At 46.2% G+C, this 20,954-nt stretch overlaps 1 protein-coding gene across 1 annotated transcript; it reads right to left on the reverse strand.

The window, feature by feature from the left end:
* Positions 1 to 142: 142 nt before the first annotated feature.
* On the reverse strand, positions 143 to 19,784 carry LOC131264032 (uncharacterized). The gene is made up of 8 exons (XM_058266321.1): positions 19,745 to 19,784; positions 11,451 to 12,334; positions 5,154 to 5,325; positions 3,536 to 5,040; positions 2,245 to 2,546; positions 1,670 to 2,140; positions 1,083 to 1,243; positions 143 to 1,005 (listed from the first exon to the last, which is right to left on the reverse strand). Exons 1-8 carry the CDS (start codon positions 19,782 to 19,784, stop codon positions 143 to 145), a joined length of 4,398 nt encoding a protein of 1,465 aa, XP_058122304.1.
* Positions 19,785 to 20,954: the final 1,170 nt, after the last annotated feature.

Consider the following 20,954-nt stretch of genomic DNA (forward strand, 5'->3'; position numbering starts at 1 on the left):
AGCTGTGGGCTTCGCTTCGCGCGTGGCGATGCGCCGTTCGCTTAGTGATATTGTAAAATTGTAAAAAATATCCTTCCACATCTAACATTTAACCTCTCTCAACAACAACTCTCTCCCTCTCTCTTTCTCTTTCTAGGGGTCTTCAAACGGTTGAGGTGAGGGTAAGTCCCACCGGGTCCTTTCCTATGTTATGCTTCTTTACCACCTCCGTATATTGGACAGTGGGGCCATCGACGCCTTTCGGATGGTGTTCCCCTTCCCGCTGGACGGCAGCAGTAATGACCATCGGTGGTGTCGATGGTGCCATCACGAGCTTCCTGTCGTCCTCGTCAACGAGGGCCGACGTTTCGCCGGTGCGCGGATCGACCAGGACTAGGTGCACCTGTTCATTGTCCACGTTGGAGTACCGTAGGGCAATATCCTTGGACTGTTTCTTATCGACCACGTGATTAATCTCGAGGTTCGCACTCAGCTGGTTCTGGCAATTCCGGTTCATATCCAGATAGGACACGACACGCTTCGGCTGGCGGCTTGGTGAGTCGTACTCGCCGCCGCCATTGCTCGATTCGCTGGCTGAAGCGGTGATGAAGGACGTTTCCTCGAATCGACCACCACGCGGTGGACTGTTGTTGGACGTGTTGTAGTGATGATGATGGTGTTTCTGCTGTAGCAACCGCTCGATGGAACCCTCGACCTCATCGATCTCCTCACTGCTACCGAGCTTTTTCGGCCGTAGCCGGACGTCGTTTTCGTAGCGCAGCTTCTGCTCGATCGTGGCCGTTTCGATCAGTGGACGGGGTGTGTCATAGCTTTGCAGCAGCAGCTGCCGCTTGTCTTCCGTCATCGGCAGGATAACAACGCGTTCCGACGACGACGGTGACTGATAGCGGCCGGTCAGCTCGGCGGCGCTACTGTCGTTCACCGTTTCGTACTGCGGTGGCGTCCAGAGACTTTCCAGGCGATCCTGTTCCTCCTTGCAGATTGCTAACTTGGCGCAATCGACTTCTGAAAGGAAAGCATGGGAACAAGGGACGTTATGAAAGGGTCACATCGGAAATGCACGTCAATTAATGCCCGCTTACCATCTACGTTAACGCAATAGACCGGGTTGGAGATGGAATTTTGCTCCATGTCGATGTACTTGGCACTGCGGCCCAGCAGGAGCTCGAACTGGCCAGCTAGATGCTTGAAGCTAGGCCTTTGCTTTGGATCGTCAGCCCAACACGATCGAACGATGCCATAACTAAAAGTGGAACAAAAAGTATAAAATATGCACAATATTTTGAAATTGTAATGTAAAGATGAGTTCACTTTGGGAAATGAAAATCGAAAATGCAACCGTAATCTATAATTTTATCAGTGACAATCAATAACTTTCCATGAAGCCCACTTAAAATTAATGCAACTTTCTGTTTTAAATTCAAATCACAAAGGCTATGTATTTCATTCGTTGCCATGGTTTTTTTTTAGTTTTCAAGAGTTTCCAGTTTGAGGTTAAGGATACTATCGTTCAAAATAAGCGAAAGATTAAGCTTTAAGTAAAGAAAATTTAAACATCTCTAATTGTTAGCCGTTGCCTTTTGGAGAAATTTAAATTTTTAAATAGAATAATCGATCCAGTATAAAAGAGAATTGATTTAAAACCCTACTACAGTTTCGTTTCACTTACATTTCCTCGGAACAATTTTTCGGGCACTCCATCCGGTAGCCCTGCTTCAACAGGTTGTAGAGATTCTGTGGCGGGATGCCCGGGTACGGCGAGGCGCCGAGCGTGATCAGTTCCCAGCAGAGCACCCCAAACGCCCAGACGTCACTTTTCGATGTGTAGATGTGGTCCGCCAACGATTCCGGTGCCATCCATTTGACCGGAACCCGATCCTTGCTCTTCTTCAGGTACGCGTCGTCCTCGTAGACGTCGCGCGTCAGCCCCAGGTCGGAGATCTTGCATACCTTACCCTCGGCCAGCAGCACATTCCGCGCGGCCAGATCCCGGTGTACCAGCTTGATGTCGGTCAGGTACGCCATACCCTTGCTGATCTGCCAGGCGAACGAGAGGATGTCCTTCACCGTGATCGGCTCGACCGCGTTCTCGTAGTCGGCGTTCATCACCTCCAGCTTGCGACTCAGGCGAAGGTAATTCCTGCGAGAAACCAAAAACAAACAAAGTTGTGTTGTTGGTAGAGGAAATTCAACGTTTAACATTGATTTATGCACGAGCTCCTCTCTCGCACACCGAAGACTTACTTCAGCGACCCGTACTGGCAGTACTCGATGATGAGCAACGGCGAGTCGCCCTTCGTGCACGCGCCCAGCAACCGGATCACGTTCGGATGGTTCACCTCCTGCAGCAGCTGATACTCGGAAAGGAGCGCCAGCAGCTCGACAGAGTTGGCGCCCGTCTTGAGCATCTTCACCGCCACCGTCGTGATGCCCGGCCGGTCCGGCAGATCCGTGGCGTACCCTTTCAGTACCTTGCCGAACTCGCCCTCACCGAGCGTCGCGTCGAGGATGAGGTTCGCGCGTGGAAATTCCCATTTGGAGTCGTACTGCCGTGGACGAAGAAAGTTAAACACAAGCTTAAGTACAAAGTGGCGGATGGATGGGCGGGCAGTGAAAGGTTAGACGTCTATATCTAATTAAATTTGCAGGGCTAGGTTGTAAATTGATATTGCCGTGATATTTTCCCCGACCGTTCCGGTTCAAAACAAACCGGTAAAGCGGCTCCACCAAGCAGTTTTGGTGGATTCCGTACATACCAAAATGCAATAGAAGTTTATTAAATTATCCAAGTACAATGCATCATTTATCGATAACGGCCTATGATAGCAGATAGATTTTACCTTGACTAAAAACTGCTGCATTGGAACATCACCACGCAACAATTTGCGCAAACATGGAAACGGTTTTTAAGATAACAAGGTAGGCCAATCCATAGCCAATGGTGAAGTTTGTTGAAGTTGAAATTAAGGTCTTTAATGGATCTCTCTTTCACACCAGGCTGTATGAGAAGAACAGAAATAAAAGAGCTCAAACTTTTCTCAGAATAAGCTAACCGAACATTAAAAGGATTCATTGTAAAAGGACAATACAATGGCTATGGAAAAAAAGGAAAAATCGAAGCAACATGGAGAACATGAAGAAGAGAAAAAATCAACAGCAGCAATTAAATAAAAACGGATATCTGTTCATTCCATGAGAAAGTTTCACGCCCTTGAGCGACTCTGGAAACTTGTGATGTAAAGCAAAACTCGATATTCCAAGAACAACACGAAACATGACGCATAAAAGCTCTTGTAAATTACCGTTCAATGTATTATTCATTCATTATGCAAACGAAGTGGAAATTGATGGAAATAATTGAAGAAAGTCGATAATTTTCCTACAGTTCTGAGAAGAGGTAATAACAAGCAAATAAGCGAATCAGTTTCGTTTGAATGGAAAAATACGGTTTGGATTACAACATTACGACCTTAATATGCTAGTCCTTATCTTAACTTAAGTGATTGATAAAAGTGACATCTGATATATTACTTACATCGATCTTAAAGTTGAACTCGTTCATCCGCGACGCCAACGGAAGCTCCACGTTAAAGATTTCCGTGTCGTTGCTCACCAGGTTCATGCCGATACTGTTCAGGCCACCCGGACCCGAACTGGTGCCACCGTGAAGCAGTTTGTTTTTCACCGTCACTTTACGGCTGAAGCAGTACAGCACGATCATCACGGCCACGACCATCGGTATGAGAACGATCGCGATCAGATAGATGGACGCGTGCGGGCCCTTAATAAGTCCTGGTTCGTAATAGCTGCCGTCGCGGACTGCCTCCGGTAGCGAATCTTCCGGTCGATCGCGGTGACCCGTTTTCACCCCATCGAGCGAACCATTTTGTGGTTTCGAACCGGCCACAAATTCTACATCGGATGATTCGGATGAGGGCGTAATTGTCGTGGTGGTGGTCGTCGTGGAGGTCGAACTCGACGTGGTCGTCTTGCGTCGCTTGTCCTCCGGTCGAATACCGACATTTTCCGTACACTCGCAAACACCGGACGAACGGCAATGGCAGTGACCGGAGGCCGTGTGAATACCGCGCGGCGCATTATCCGAATGATGCAGTCCAACGATGTCCTTCCGGTAAACGCAATCCTGTGGGCATATGTGGATCTGCTCCCGGTGGCCCATCTCCTCCAGCGGATCACAAATCCCGTCCGGACAGTGTGACAGCCCGGATGAGCAGGTCGGATACTCCGCGGTAGCCCACATCGGTAGCGATGTCGCGGAAGGTGGCCGATACACGCACGGTCCCAGCAGACTGCCCAATCCGCAAGCACTCTGACAACTCGTTGCATTCGCATGGATCGCACAAAAGTCCAACTCCATGCCGTGGTGCTGCTCCTCAGTAATTCTCCTTTCTTCCGCTACCGACAAGCACCGCACCGCATCCGGATTCTTCCGCAGTTTCACCAGAATGGTGACGCTGTAGTTCTTCCAGGCCACGGTCAGCTCGTGCCGACTTTCCAGCTGCTTACGAAAGACGGTCTCGTTCCGCAGGTAGATAATACCCCCGTTCTGCGTGATGCCGAAAGCGTCCAGTGGGTTAGCGGTCAGGCGGAAGTTCAAATCTAAACGATTCTCCTGAAACAGCTGCCGGAATGAGCCCGGTTCCGCGATCCGGGCGTACCGTCGTGACGTATCATACACGTACGCCTCGCGTGGATACGCAATCTTTCCGGGGGATACCGTTTCCTTCTTGCTTTTCCTACGACCACCAACTTTTCCGTCACCACTACGGAATCCGCTTCCCTCTCCGGGGGGAGAAACGACCGACGTTCCGCCACTCGTCAGTGCTTCGGGCCTGGGAAGGTCGTACTCGTGAATGCGATTCAGATTCGTACTGAGACAGATCGAAGCGTTCGCGTACGATGTTCTTCGCTCTTCGTCCTTTGCCGCCCCCTTAGGGAGCTCCACCGTCGGATCGACCGCCTGCAGCGTCACACAGTAAGGACTCTTGCGCAGTATACCGGAACGGGCAAATACAAGCTCTGCGAAGAAAATGGGAACAAAATACACACACAGAGGGGCACAGCATGACATAATTAGCATTAGCTATAGAATCGAACCGAAACTTTCTCCCGAGCCGCCAACAACAACTTACTGCATCCGAAAACGGTTTGCTTCAGGCCACCGGCATGCTCGTTCTCGTACATCGCACAATCGGGACGGAACAGCTCCAGGACGTCGCCGTGCAGCTTGTAGTGGACGCGCGTGTTCAGCGGTATCGAGTCGTCGTCGGTGAAAACCACCCGCACGTGCCCGACGGTGTCGTCCTAAAACCCGAAAGTAAACAGACCGTCGAAACATTTAGTTGAGAGTTGAAAATATGCTTCAGTTCCCGACCCGGTGCTATCAGATCGATGCCAAAACAAACAGAGATCGCAATTCATCACTTCGATTAGGCAGAAATACGTTGTTTTCGTTTGCAGAATATAAATGAATAAATTATTCAATTCATCACACCGAGATGACGATGGGAAAATGATAAGCCAGCGATTGTTTGGGTTTCGTAAATTACACTCCGCCACTCCAACAGAAGCTGTCGCCTTCAATCAATTGCCCCTCAACGCAGCAGGGTCGTCGAGAGGCGGCGCACATCGAGCGGAAAAATTGCGAATGGGTAGGGTCACCTTTCTTGGAAGGAAATTTTCCGAGAATAATGTTCGCCCGCTACCCGGGCTCCCCCACGTTGCTGTTTGTTGTATGGGGGGAATTAATGGAGAGGGGGATAATGAAAAACTGTAATCAAAAGTTGCTAAATTTGGAGCAAAACTTTTCTTCTAAAGGACGTGCGTTCGGACGTCATCAATTAGATTACATTTTTGTTTGACGCGCCTACAGCAGTGCATTGGAAAGTGATTGGCAGCCAGTGATGTACCACGTGTTGGAGAGAGCTTATGTTCATCGATTTCGAGAATTATTATAACATATACAATATTTGTACCGATACAGATAGATTTCCGAGAAATGGAGTAAAAATTAATCGCCATTCCTCCTCTTGTCTGTGAAGGAAGAAGCTTTCCAACAGTGCACCACACATAATGAACCGATGCCATCGTTCGTGACGAATTACGAGATCCCCACATACAATAACAATAATAAGTACAGAATAGAAAACAGTGGGTAATGTTCATCGAAAGTTCCCAATGTACAAAGAAAGGGGTTTATCAATTTGTCAACGTCGTCGTCTGAAGCAAAAGAAAGTTGCAATATCATTCACCATCACCCGCCAAAAGGTGTAATAATGTTCCACACAGGGATATATTACTTTTATCGCGCCCGGAATCACACAATGACACAATAAACTTTCCACCTAGTGGGCGTAAAAGGGAATTAATTTTCCTCAATATACCCCGATAAAATCACACACATTTTCCAATCAATCAAAAGCTTCCCACCTGCACAATAATGGTGAAACATTCTCGATGACTGGCCCAATTTAGTGTCTAGCATTAGGTTTAATGCTTGTGTTTAGGTTTATTTCATTAGAAACAGCTCACTAAATGATTAAATCAAAACCATCAGTGTTGTGATGCCTTCCCATAGGTGAGGGGATTGGTAGACTAATAACATTTTGGTCATCTCAATAGTCTCGTTTTCTCAACGTTACATACTTTTTTCAAATTTACTAAATCCCCAGACAACGGAACCAAACATTCCAACAGTCCTAGCCTCAAAAACAACTGATACGACACGCGAAGGATTGTGTTTGTTCCGGCGACCAGTATAATCCTTTTCTTTTATTGGCCCCACCGAGCAACGACGGAGACGTTTGATGAAGATTTTCGTTTCCGTTTCCTAATGCAAACTTCCTTCGCCCGGTATAAAAAAAAAAAGAAAACTCCCCAAAAGATCAGCGCCCCCCGTTAGGCAAACAGACGGAATACATATAATGCTCATATAACAAATGGGTTCACTTTATAACTTCCTCCAGCAGTCAAACTCCAGGCCCGATTTCAACCGGCCGCCACCCGGTTGGGGAAGATGCCCACACTTGGTTCTGCTTTTATGGGTGTTCTTTGTTCCAAGCAGCCGTTCTTTTCCCCACGAGAATCTTCTTCTGCCAGGATTAAACTCCACACACACACACGGTTACCATTTTCAGCCACTAGCGGACCAGGATTTGCATTCCCGGCCAGTGTGTGTGTGTTTTTTTGGTCTGAAAATATGCAAATTCATTTGGTCCAACACAGAATGGGAGCCTCAGTCAGTCGATCGGACGCTCGGCGTCTGTCCCGATTACTTCGGTTCACCGAATGCACAGCAGCGTTCGTTTCCGGTACTTCCACATCCGGCCGGGGCCATAAGCAGCTCGTCGCGGTAAGGTTTACATGTTTTCCTCAAGTTGGATTAGAATGTCCTTTTATTATTACCCCAGACCCAGGGCAGCTGATGGATACGGGTGGGGAGACTAAAACAATTTACGCTCCGTTATTACGAGGGCTATAATCTTCCTGCGGGTAGAAAAGAAAGACGTTTATGGCCATGCTCAAGCATGCATACACAAGCACACAGACACAAAACGGCGATGGTTTGGAACAAAAAGTCATCGAACTCGTCGAAAGTCGGCGCGCAGGGAGTTTTCATGGTCAGGCTCCGGGGAATCTAATCAATTGAAGACTATAACCACAAGCTACGGAGACACACGGAGCTGCTCCAAACAACAACAACAGCACCTCGGGAAAAAAACCTGGTCCGGCAAGGCTGCAACGGCGCGCATTTTTTGGATCCAATCCACTTCAGGTTGCCACCCCCGCGCGGGCAGCCCGACTTCTCCCTCCGTTGGTGTTCCGTCTGACGGTCGCTGTCCGTTCGTGCCGAGTGTGCGATTCCTGATTCGACACTTTTCGTGGGTGTGCTTGAGCAAATGAACCGTGTCCTTTTATGACCCCGCACTACTACTAGTTCTCCCATCACCCCTCCAAGTGTCTGGTTTATATGAACTGCGCCGCCATCGACTTTCTTTTGCTCGCGTGATTAGCTTCCATTAATCTGCCTGATGGTAAACAAAAGTGAAACGCAACGTCTCCCAACGGTGGATGAAATGGACAGGGCATAAGGAGGCATCACCTCCGACGGGCAGTGCGGTACAGACATTGCCATCATCATCCCCGACACTGGGTGCAACAACAAGCGATGGTGGTGTTACTTCAACTATCCCCAACTCTCCTATCGCCTTGTTGTAATTCCCACAAAAGTGCTCGACCTCGCCGTGTCAGCTACAGGCTATCGAGAGAGCGCTTCTGCGAATTTTGTCGCCGGTAACATGCCGACGACAGATAAGGTCAGTGGTGCGAAATCTCAGCCACAGCGCGTACAACCAACGATCATTCTTCCCCCGTCACGCCATGTTGCGAAGCGCGACGATGACGCTGTGGGCGTCGTCGGGAAACCTTTGACGGATGATGATGATCAGCTCTCCATCCACAACCCCAGGACATTCCCGCCCCACCCGCTCGGAAGGTTCACGGTCAAAGTCAAGACCCATAACAATAAGGTACACTGATGTAATCCTTAAGGGGTTAGTGTTTGTGTGTCCACTCCTCTACGATGCTCCATAAATAGGCCCATTTCCTTATAATCATTAGGCTAAGCCCAGCGGGAAAGTTTCCCAGGGTGATGAACGAAAACGGATTAGAAAGCGCGTAGAAACGTCCAGAAGTCAAACGCTTTTAGTTAATTTCCTATGGTAGATTTAGAATAAGTGTACACCTTCGAGATTTAGGACGAAGGAAATAAAAAGGAATACATTGCCCATCGTTCTCGCTTATTGAAACCTAACCTGACAATAGTTTTGCTTTCATACCTTAGGAGCCTCAAAGATTCCTCAGCTCTACCGTTTCTATTGCGGTTTAAAATTACACCGTAAACCCGCTCTCCCGGAGTGACAAACAAGTAATTTTTCTAGCAAATATTGGCAGTAAAAATATGTTCAATTCTCGGAGGACGGCAGCGCGACAGGGATCCTTTTCCCTTTAAGGAGGGGGGCAATTTCCACCCGGCATGAAAGGTTCCTAAAATTCATCAACATTGTCAAACAGAGTAACGTCGTGAAATTTGAGCCATGCTTTCGGTTGCGCGCGACGTGTCGGCGCGCCAATTTTGACGGTGTCCGGAAGGATCAAATTTCCATTTTGTGCATCCCGTGTGTAAACTCTCTCCATGTCCGGTAATGTCAAAACACGATGGGAAAGGGGTTTGGCTGGCTGACGGTTAAAAGCAAGGACGAAAACAGTCAACGCAGAGGATGCCAGGTTGTACGCAAATGTTTTGTCGTGGAATAAATTTCCTCCAAATTTCAAAGAGAATTCCTGGTAAAAGAGCCCTACTGCGTGGTGGCTAGGGTAACAATGATGTCAATGATCTAAATATTTAGAAAATTTGTACAATTTTTTCGAATATTGGATGCAATTACGTGTCCTTATTGGACACATGGTTTACCTTCTGATTCGCCAAAGACGCCAACGTTCATTGGTGTCGTTTAAGCAATCAGGCGAAATAATCCGTGTGTTTTCCTCATTATCTCATCTTTGACCTATCTTATGCTCTTCCGCCAAATATTCAATAATCCCAAGCGGCGACCTGGAAGAAAGGACGAATGATTTTCACTACGTACCATAAAAACACTATGTTTGCCAATACGATTGGGGGAGGCCAATACATTTGCACCTCACTTTGATGACCAGGAACCTGTAGCAAAGCTGTGTCAATACAGGAACAGAGGATACATTCTTTTTTGGAGCAAAAAAGGACATCCTCTGTGTAAGTAAACCGTGTCTTCACTGGTTCGGTTCTACCGCACCACGAACCGGTAAAAGATTGCTTGGCGGGCTGCTCGCCTCACAGCACGGACGATGTTTGATCAAGTCATTAAAATTTCATCGTCATCGACGACGGCCACTAATCACCTCACCGGACCGACTGATCCATGAAAATGGGGTGCGCAACGCGGACAGTCCCCGTCACTAGTTTTGGAGCGAGCAGCAAATTAATTTAACGCCGTTACAACAAGCCATCGTCCGGGGACACACTAAAGGGACATCCTTCTTGCCACTAAAGCGAAAGCCACCGAAGCGAAAGGGAACATCTCACTCATCAGCGGCAGGCTATTTGAGGGTTTGCGGATTAAGGGATCCAAGCGAGGCACGGGGTGTGCGGGGTTTCATGTTTTAACGGTGTTTATGGCCATCCACTAGCCAGTGCCATTTGCCGAGCGTCCCTTTTCCGAAGGGACAGAGACCCTCGCGGAGATGAGGCGCCGCGGTATGGGGAAAAAGAATTTGATACATTCTTAATTACGTTGGCCCCGTTTTCTTGTGCCCTGGAAACGGGGCATCGTAAAGTCGTTACGTGATGATGGAGATCTAATTCCTTTCCTAGGCGAGATGGGAACACAAATTTGCAGCTAGTTTCCGGTCACAAACCCGTTCTATAGTACAATTTGTTCCAGCATGTCAGATAAAGCCGGACAAAAAAAATGCGGAGAATAAAAGGTAGCTGTGAAGGTCAGTATCGTGTAAAAGGAAACTTCATAAAATAGATCATAGTTGGCGAAAAACCTCATCTCAGCAGCCCGCAGGAAAGTTCAGGACGTGAAACTCTTCTGTGCGCTATGCAAACACAATAAACAAAATCGCATAGTATACTAGGGCGGCACCGTCAACATCCACCACCCCGCGGTACGGATTTGGTGCCGAGGAATTCAATTACGCAAATGGGAAACACGGAGATTGCAAAAGCCAAAGGCTGTCGTTCAACGCTCAACTGGCGCTTCTTCGGTGTCATGATGGAGGTTGATAGTAGTTTAAATGTACATTCCAGGATATTCACGAGCAGTCAGGAGGCCATGATATTCAAGGATTGAGATCCGTTCTTACTCTAAACTGAACATCGACCGTTGTACAAAGGAAGTTATTTTTTTCGATGATCCGTTAGCGACGGATCAAGAGAAACATTTGATCGAGTTTAACTAGCGTTGAAAGAAGAATAACACAGTTTGCACCATATAGAATCGGATCACGAAAAACATTTCCATAGAATGCGCGCCTTTTGTTCATCTTTAAAGGTACGCAATAAGGTTCAAAATAAAATTTGGGACCTACAATAAAATAAGCTTGGTTGTTTCAAGTAGTCAAATTATGTTTTTTTTTTTGCTTGAACGAATTAGGATGTACAGCGGCCACGAATCGAATTTGGGTGGTTTGATAGGTCCTTCACTTCAACAAGAAATGAAACATATTGGTAAGCCATGGGTGGAATATACTACCAAAAATACCCAACCTACATACAGCTCCCTCGAAAGTTCGTATTATGATTCTGTTTGAAGTGCAGTTTACCTACAAAATATGAAAATTTCATTTAATTTAGTTCCCCACTCGAGAGGCCCGAAGTCGCTCACCTGATTAACATGTGGATCGTCGACGTACACGTCGTAGCTGGGAAGGTCCTGCTGGTGATGCTCCTGCCCGGAAGCGACGCTGCCATTCGCTGCTTCCAACCGAGGAAGATTGTCGTTGCGATCGAGCACGTTCACCGTTATCGTCCGGTCAACGGATTGAGAACCACCGTCACCGGTCACCTTGCCCTGTTGCTGCAGAGTGCACCGGACGGCAGCCTGTAAAGTGGGTCCCGGTGCGTGCGTGTCATGGTCGAAGGACAGCCTTGTCCGCAGTGTGCCATCGGTAGGTGCGACTAGCAGATACCGATCCGCTCCGCCGGCAGGATTCGACTCTTCCCCACGCAGCAGTTCGTACGCTGGCTGATGCTGAGGACACAAGCGTCGGTAAAAGGCGGGACCAACCGTTCCGATCGTCCAGTTGCGCGGCCCGTTCTCTGCCACCCGATATTGCACCGTGTCCCAGAAGCAGGCCCGCTCCGGATGGTGCTCGCAGAAGCTATCCAGAGCGCCCTCGGCCACCGGCTGCGGTTCGATGGTGAGGCTCAGCCGAGCCGCCGGAATCTGTCCCGTTGCATTCCGTGCGACCACGATAAACTCGGTTACGTTCGTAAGCTCGTAGATGCCGGACGTTACCCACAGATCGCCCGTATGTTCGTCCACCTTCAAAAGCTCGGTCCCGCTACTGCTACTGCTGTCGCCGGAGGGACTTTCGATGGCGTAACTGTAAGCCGATCCGATACTCTGCCCGGTTCCGCTTGCCGTCGCCGACGACGAAAGCAGGCGTAGGTTTACAATGGGCTCACTGCGCAGGATGATGTAGGATTCCTTCGAGACCGGCAGCGTCACGCGAAGCTTCGAGGTGGAAAAGTAAACGCCCGGGGATGCTACCAAAAGAAACAGGAAAAGAAAACAGAAAATTTTCTTCAGTCAAAAGAGCGTGTACATAAAATATTTAAACCGAGCCTAACGATGCCCGTGGCCAATTTTCGAAGGATGTGTTGTAGCTCGGCCACTCGCTTTCACTTCGTGTCTGGCTTTCCTTTATTGTGGTTGTAATATTCACTCTCTCTCTCTCTGCTTTTATTAGGTTCCCATTCATTCACAAAAACCTTTTGTCGTATCTTGCGCGGGGGAGGTTTTAAAGGATCTGGCAAAGATTTTCCCTTTGCGGACAATTTAATAAACTCACCGGAGCCTAACTTTGGGATTGTTTGGCTTAATCATTCGGACGACTAATTTAATTCCTTTGACGAGAAACACGGGTTTCAATGAAGCCTTTTTCTGACAGTAGAAATTGCTCGATACAATTTAGTAAACGAGTTTTTCTACGCTTCACTTTTCCGACCAGTTGGAGACGAATTGTTGCTAATCGTTCGGCGGGTAACGTTTTGACCTTTTGGGCCGCAATTCAATTCCACAAAAAGGTGGTTTTTAGTAGCTTTTAAAGATAGACGAAGGAGGTCCTTTTTTGCCGTGCTGTGTGTTTGATAAAAAACAATCCATCAACGGGTTTGGAGTTTCGACACCGGATTGAAACGGGAGTGCTACGGTAGTAACGTTAATGAATTTTCCAGACCGACGGCAAACGGCATTTTCTTTTCATGAAAGTGGCCGGTGGAGAAGAAAAAAAACAAGCGATCGCTAATGGTGTAAGGTTGTGAGCTTCCAAGTGACAAAATAGGAGTACAGAGCTGCTTCCGCCCTATCGGGCAAAAGCCATTTAAAGGAGGACACGCTGATTAGAAGCTGACGTGAAGCGATTGGCCATTAGTGAAGAGAACGGCGATGTGAGGTGAGGCAAGAAGGGGTTAACAACAAACATTCACACACACACACACCACGGGAGTTACCAGGGCGGCCGCCGGGTACGCCGGTGTCCGGTAGGGAAGAAAAAAAGAAAGGACTATGATCACGAACAAGGAGCACACAAATGAGCTACGACGATGCAGTGGTTTGCTCGAGAAGAAGCCGTCGTGTGTGTGTGTGTGTGTGCACGGAGAAAGGGGAGGCTCAAGAAGCGGTGGAAGGGTTTGATGGAAATATCAATTAGCGTTATGCTCGACACTGCACTTTTTGTCAATGTTGGCTGATATGCTCACATTTTGTGCTGTGCAAACATTGGCCGCAAACGGTAGGAGCGGACGCAAACACGTGGTGGCGTACGAAGGACTAAAAAACGAGGTTATTTCAGTTTAAAAATATATCCTTTTCGGTGTAAAGTACATGGACGATGCCACTTACCGGAGTTATTAAACGAACATAATGAAAATTTTATTTTATTTAATTTTCCAAACCCCACGCATTTGCGATTTTTAAATTTTAATTTATGGAACATATGGGAAACGAACGGAAATTGGAAAAACGCAAAACATTTCACAACACAACATTGGCAAAAGGAACCTTGGTCAACCGGGATTTGCAGTGGACAGGACGAAACGGGTCAATTCCCCGAACCGACACAACGGAAATGAGGTTAAGTGCGAGTTTCTCGAAATTTTACACGAATGCGAACATCGGAAACTCTTCAATTCGCACCGCATGGTGCCGCCATTTTAAAGGTCAGGAGGACCCACCTCAATCGAGCCCCGTCGTTTAGTGACTTTTACTTCATATCCTTCACTAGCTTTTTATTATTCCACTCCACTCCCAACTAATTTTTTTTTGACAATTTTTCTTTTCATTCTGGCTTTTCCGAGCTGGGTTATTTTATTCAAAAAGTAATGTTTTTGGGTCGAGCAGCACGATGTGGCCACATAAAACCGGCGACACCTGAGTCTCTCGGTAGCAAGGGGGCTTGCTTGTGTGATTGGGGAGTTTGCGTCAGGCTCTTGTAGCGTGATGACAATCCTCTGCCGGTGCGCCTCCCGCTGGGCTTTTCGTGCTCCTGATGGACCATCGGCAAGAGAGATAAACAGCGTGTGTGCTCTGATGGGCAAAACCTGGTGCGATTCGGAGTGGCCGGACCATGAAAAGGTGAAAAGTGCCACGAAACGAACAGGTGGATATATTCTAGTAAATTTACGTTTTCTTCTTCTACCAGCCAACGTTTTAACCGTTCGTTTTCAAACGTCAATGTCATGATATAGTAAAGGGACACTCGAGTGGAAAAGGTGCACGTTGTTGGAAGAGAAGAGAAAACCCAAAAAATAAAAAAAAACCACCGGTTCACGAACGTAAACAACATCGAGCCCTGTGTCTGTGTCCTTTTCCCTTCCCAGGAGGAAACGTCTACGCACTCACGCACTCTCAAACCATCCCCCTTTCCACCCCGAAGCCATCCATTTTCCACACCTCGTTGCGTTCTCATATCGCAGCACAAATCAATCACATAACATATTGGATGATGGAGGATATATTTGCTGCCTCTCCATCCTTCACCCACACTCACACACGCATATCCGCACGCCCGCATTTTTGTTGTGAAACAATTTCGCGACGCGTGGGTTCGAAATGATTGAAATGGATCGGGTTTCGCTTCGCAAGTTCAACGATGCGTAAAATCGCACACTGAAAGTGGTCCACAATGAATCGATAGTGTCCTATCGGAGCGTAAGAGGTGAAACGCCGGGCCCGTGCTTTACACGTGTTCCCTTCAGAGAAATGGTCCTAATCAAATCAAGCGTATTTATCGTGAGTAGGAAACGTAACACGTCGAGCACGAGATCACGTGAGCACAAAATAGTTGATTGCGATAATTTAATATTACAGATCCGCTCTTGTTTCGACCTTCACGAAACAGAGGAGATCTTTGAACATTTACATTCTAAGCACCATTACCATTTTGAAGTATCAAGAACCTTTTTTAAATTTATTTATAGAGTTCTTGGAACTAAATTTCGAGTTCGAGTAGAGATTTTTAAACAAACTAAGGTAAAGGGTTAGTTACCAGTTTTCTTCAATATTTATATTCTAAATTTCGAGTTCGAGTAGAGATCTTTGAACAAAGTAAAAAGGGTTAGTTACCAGTTTTCTTCAATTGAATAAATGATATTTATTATGCTTTTCCCAGTGATTTTATGTATGGTACTAAAATAAATTGCACTACTTGTTTGCCGCTAATAAAAATGTACGGAAATGAGTTCAGTAGCAAATTAAAAGGTAGGCACTTTTTAGTTAAATTACATTTAAGCCACTGAAACGATAGGCTACTCGTTCCTTGGTGGACTTGCATATCTGGAGCAAAGCATAAATCATCTGAAAAAAGTGTTTGCTTGCCCTACGTTTCCCGCTGCAACATCGGCTAGAAAAGAAAAAGTAAATACAACAAGTACAGCGTAAAGACAAACATTGCCGCCCCATCCACCTCCATCATGTCTTCCTACGCGATTTATCATGCTGCATCATAAAAGTGCATCGATCGATTAGTGCATGAGTGATAGGCACTGGGCGATAGGAAATCTAAACTACCGCAACCCCCAATATCAATGCACAATCACACACACATACACTATCATGAGCAGTCATCAGCATCAATTACAATCCGAGCAGTTGCGAGCGGGTTGGACACGAGCGCGTGACGACGATCACTATGCGTATGGTAATTCGATAATATGTTTAACGATGATAACGACGAATTGCCTTATCTTAGAATGTGCCTGATGGTCTTTTTTTGTATTTTATCTCTTTCTTCTTTTTTGTCCAAGTGCTCGCTCGTTATCAAGCACGCAAAATCGAATCCCATGTTCATGGCGAGCACGCGACTCGTGAAAAGGTTTGGAACTTTTTCGACAGTGTTCCACACTTAAGGCCTCATCACACCGGCGGTAAACCCTCAACAAGCAACCCCCAAAAAACCGATCCATCATAGCGTGAGAAGCGTTGTTTTTACGGTTCCGTAGCGTACATGTTGTTTCGTTAGGTTGGCTTTCTTATTTGGGTTCCTCCGAAACATCTTCCACTAAATGCGAATCGAAAACGTCCGACAAATATTAAAGTGTAATTAACTGTGAGTAGAAGTTTCTGAACATATACTAACAGATATATGATAGGTAACAAGAAAAACACAAGACAACACCAGATCGAAAAAGATAAATGACAAATATTGCATAGCTTTAAACTATCCTCATATTCACAACAAAAAAAATCAGTATACGCTTTTTTTCGGACTAAGATCAAACCTCAGGACTGCAGGGTAATAAAACTTTTCCATTAATTGCATCTATTTTTTCAATGAAAGGCGCTCTTACGAGGCTTCCGAAGCTGCCGAAAATATTCAAAAAGTTGAATGAGGACCGAATCCGTTTTTCCGACAAGGATTATTAGGCATTACGGTTGCGCTCTCTGCGGAAAACTTTGCCCATTTATTCCTGCATATGCATATTCCCCAGGGGGTGTGAACTGAAAGGACGTATGAAAGCGCAAACATGCCAAAACATAATCGTTAGCGGGAAAGAAAATTGTGCTGCCCACAATTTTGTGAAAGGGCAGAGTACGATGGACCGGCCAACAGGTGGTGCTGCCGAAACAGGACGCGGTGCTTCACAAGCCGTAATAGTGCAAATTAATTCCACCAAAGGACCCGGATTTCCGGGAATTCAGGCGTGCTTGCGACAGAGCTACCGGCTCTTATCAACGGGTTTCTCCGCGGTTCCACAGAGAAGAAGCTGAAGTTGGCGTGAATGAAATGCTTCGAGAAATTGCTGGCACAGATTTTTGAAGAGGAATTGTAAAAGTCAAACATGCGTAAAACGAGATATTATTTTTACCTCCTTTAATACCATGGTTGAATGAATGAATCTCAGAGCACACGCAGGATACTTTTTACGAAGCAAACAAATCCTATAAACGCCACGCGAATAGAAAAAGCATCGCTAAGAGCCAAAACCATTTCTGCACGCGCTTTTATGTACATAATCCATCAGAACAGAACACAGTAGAAAATGAATAAAAAATCGTTTAAAAGAAAATAATACCCTGAACAACCGGAAACGGATCCATCGCCGGGATTCTGCCATCCTCGAACACTCGAACCGGATAAAATCCAGCCCAGTTTTCCAACGCACCGTGTGGACCGTCCGTGGATTTGTGTGCGCGATACACAGAACAGAATGTAAAATATTTATTTTACGACGTTACTTTGCAGGCCGGCAAACGAAAGCTTCTCCGGCTTCGAGCGTTGAAGACTCCATTAGAGTTGGTTCGAAAAAGTTTGTAATTGAACTACAGTGCTTCCTGAAACATTATTACGGAGCATGAAAACAAGAGACTATGAGGGAAGGTTTTATTCCATTCCATAGGAACGGATAAACAATAAAATACCCGTAAAATACAGCGTCACATTAAAACTTTAGTCCTAGGTCATGTATAACTATAACCCGGATAAACTTTGATTGTGTTAAATGAGTATTTTACATTTGGACAAACTTGTTTGTGCCTCGGTCACTCATTCATTATTTTGTAACTTTGTTTCTTATCTAGAACATATTTTATTTAAGTATCAACCCACTCTGTGTTGACAAGGTATGATTGAAAGCGATAGCAAAATAGTTAAATTAAATTAAAGTGTACATCACCACAAAAAAATGTTTACGAAAAGGGAGATATTTTATACACATACTCGAACCATCAAACGTTAGCAAAAATACAAACCACCAACGAAGCATTTATTATCGCAAATAAAAACAATCTTCAGTTTGAAGGCAATTAATGAACGTTCGTTTCGTTCGGCAAACGGCATATCGTCCGAACGGGGAAGAACGAAAAAAAAATCAAAACCAAAGCAAAACGAACCGATCACGGGCCGACACTCTAATAAACATTTGGCACCATCCATAATGAATGAAATGCTTTTGCTTTTTATTGGTACCAGAAAAAAAGGCGACAAACGCAAATGGATGCCCTAGCAAACTACCAACGTTAGGAGTTTTAACCGTTCTCTGCGCCGGTTCTGTCCCCGAATTGCCGCCAAAGGCGAGGAGGAGAAAACCTACAACGCCGATTTGTTCTCGATTTTGTCACAACGCTCGCGAAATTGAGATGAATCAGCTCAAGGGCAATGATAATAGTAATAATAATAATAACAAAACCAATAATCGTTCCAGCTCGTACCACAGTGAGTCTGTTCTGTCGCCGTTGAGGTTGGGAAAGAATAATGTCTACCTCCCCCCGAGCGGACGGTATCGATGATGGAGAGACTTCGATGTAAACAACCGATTGCTGCCGAACTTGGAAACACCAGTTAGACAGGAACGAGTGTGGACAAATCCGAAGGGTTTATGGCAAACTCTGGGGTGGACCACCCAGTGTCCTACGGCTCCCCCACGACGGCTGATGTATTCTACACACCCGACATTGATCTTGAAACCCACAGAAAGAGAGAATCTCGTAAGCATTCAATCTTGCGGGACGATTTTGCTTCCACCAGCAAGAAGAACAACTTTTTCGCTGCACGTCAAAAGCTGTCGACATAAATAACCATTGATTGGGAAAGTAAAACATTGCCCTCCCTGTCGACGGTTTTTCTGCATCGCGGAGAGGTTGGTATATTAATTCTCGGGTGCGTGCCCTGAACCAGAGGCTGAATGAAACAACGTCCAATTCCGAGGCTAAGCTGCGTCTTCTAGCGTCTCGTGACCTTCAATCTCGACATCGTTTATCGCACCCCGAGGGCTCGTGTCTCTACTTGGGCTGGCAACAAAAAGCACTTCTTGGCTTAAGCGGATAATACCGTCGAATTGATTTCTCCCACTCGACGTTTTTCGCATGCTGTTTCCTGCACCAAATTTCCCTGCGTTCGACGAGGGAAGTAAATGTAAACAAAGGATTAGTTAGTGCGTGAACCGATCCCCTCGAAGCGACACGTACGAAACACGCAAACCCAAAATTACCCTCCTTTTTTGCGTCACAAACCTATTCATATAGCCACTTTCCCACAACCCCCGAGAAGAATTGTTAGAAAGTAATCATTCATGCGGAAAGTTAGAAAACTTCGTAAGGCACACGAAATTTCAATATGCTTTCCAAACCGATAAGACAACAACAAACAGGTTCTCAGAGGCATACAGTCAAAAACATGTTTTAGCAAACATTCAGTTGAAATATGGAATGAGTTTTTGATGCTTCAAACGGCTTGCATTCCAAGAAAGAGATGGTCTTTTTTACGCGAAAGTTTTAAAAGGATCATGGCAATAAATTTTCATCTAAAAGATCCCTACACCTTCAAAGAATTCCACTGGCGAAAAGACGCATCCATGAAGCTCCATTTTTCACCCGGCACCTTTCCCAAATTGGGTTCAATTAATTTCCCACTCGTCGGGCGACGTGTGAGAGTTTCGAAATTTTGAACAATTACGAACTTCTGGTGAATAATGTCGTTTTAGCTTTTTCCAACTCCATGCTTATACTAGGCACGTGTGCCCGGAGGACGTTGGGCCTGTCTACCACTTACACCAACACATACGCTTCATTGATGATGTTTTCCCGGACGGGAGATATTTCCAGGAAGTTCACCGCCCACCAAAATCAAGTCTTGAACAAGCGAAAGTGCCCTCCTTGAAATGCTGTTCGATGTGCGAAGAATCGAACACACAAGAAAAGGATGTCTTCGTCTTTTGCATGGCCGAAGGATGCAAAGTATAGGGAAAAGAAAGATTCAACATCCGACGCCTTCCGAACCGATATCCCTCGTCTGTTGGTTACAAACGTGAATCATATTGGACTTGCCAAGGGGTTTTCCCCTTGTGTCGAACTTCGAATTTGCGGACCAGCCATCATCATCGTGCGGCATCATGAGTTTTCCTTTTTGTTTTGCTTCACGATCCGAAATGTTTTCATATTTCCTATCCCGAAATGCGGGGAAATGCTTTTTCGGGAGGATAAACGACCGTTCGACTCGCTTGACGAGGGTCATGGTTGAAAGACGCTAAGGCCAGCTAAGAATGGCGAAATCGTCATGGCAACGTAGACGACTTTCATACAACCATGTCTACTCTGCCTGCTTCAGATCTCATATCAGTAATCGGATAAACCAAGCAGCAGAAAAATGTACAATGATTTCGAATGTTTCCACCAAGCCAACTGAGTTTGCAGGAAAAACAGGCAAATTAAATGCGAACTGTTCTTTTTTGGTGAATCAGTCAGGCAAATCAACTACGATGCGAAAAAGCTTCAGCAAAGTAAAGTCGGCCAGGGCGCATTGGATGCGTATGCACAAGCGAACCTTTTCCGTTGCTACGACGCCCGAACGGACGGAACCGCTTTTGGATGCTGGCCAAAATCCCATTGGCTTTTCCGCTCCGTCCGGTTGCCTCGACGCTGCGACAAAACTCTGACTCATGCGATGTCGGATGCAGATGACGAGTCCGGAGGAAAAGCGCATCCGGTGATCGTTCGGGACCGACGGGCCGAGTTCAGTCAACTCTCGCTGCTGCCGGTGTAATTTATGCACCTTCGGACAATGCAACCGGTGGCCTCAATTTAAAATTTCCACTGAACGATTTTTTACGCGCTCCTTCTGTCATCGGATCCTTTTATATATTTATTTTTGAACCGAATAGTTTGTTCTAA

Source organism: Anopheles coustani, chromosome 2 (genome assembly GCF_943734705.1).
Source record: "Anopheles coustani chromosome 2, idAnoCousDA_361_x.2, whole genome shotgun sequence".
Taxonomy (NCBI): domain Eukaryota; kingdom Metazoa; phylum Arthropoda; class Insecta; order Diptera; family Culicidae; genus Anopheles; species Anopheles coustani.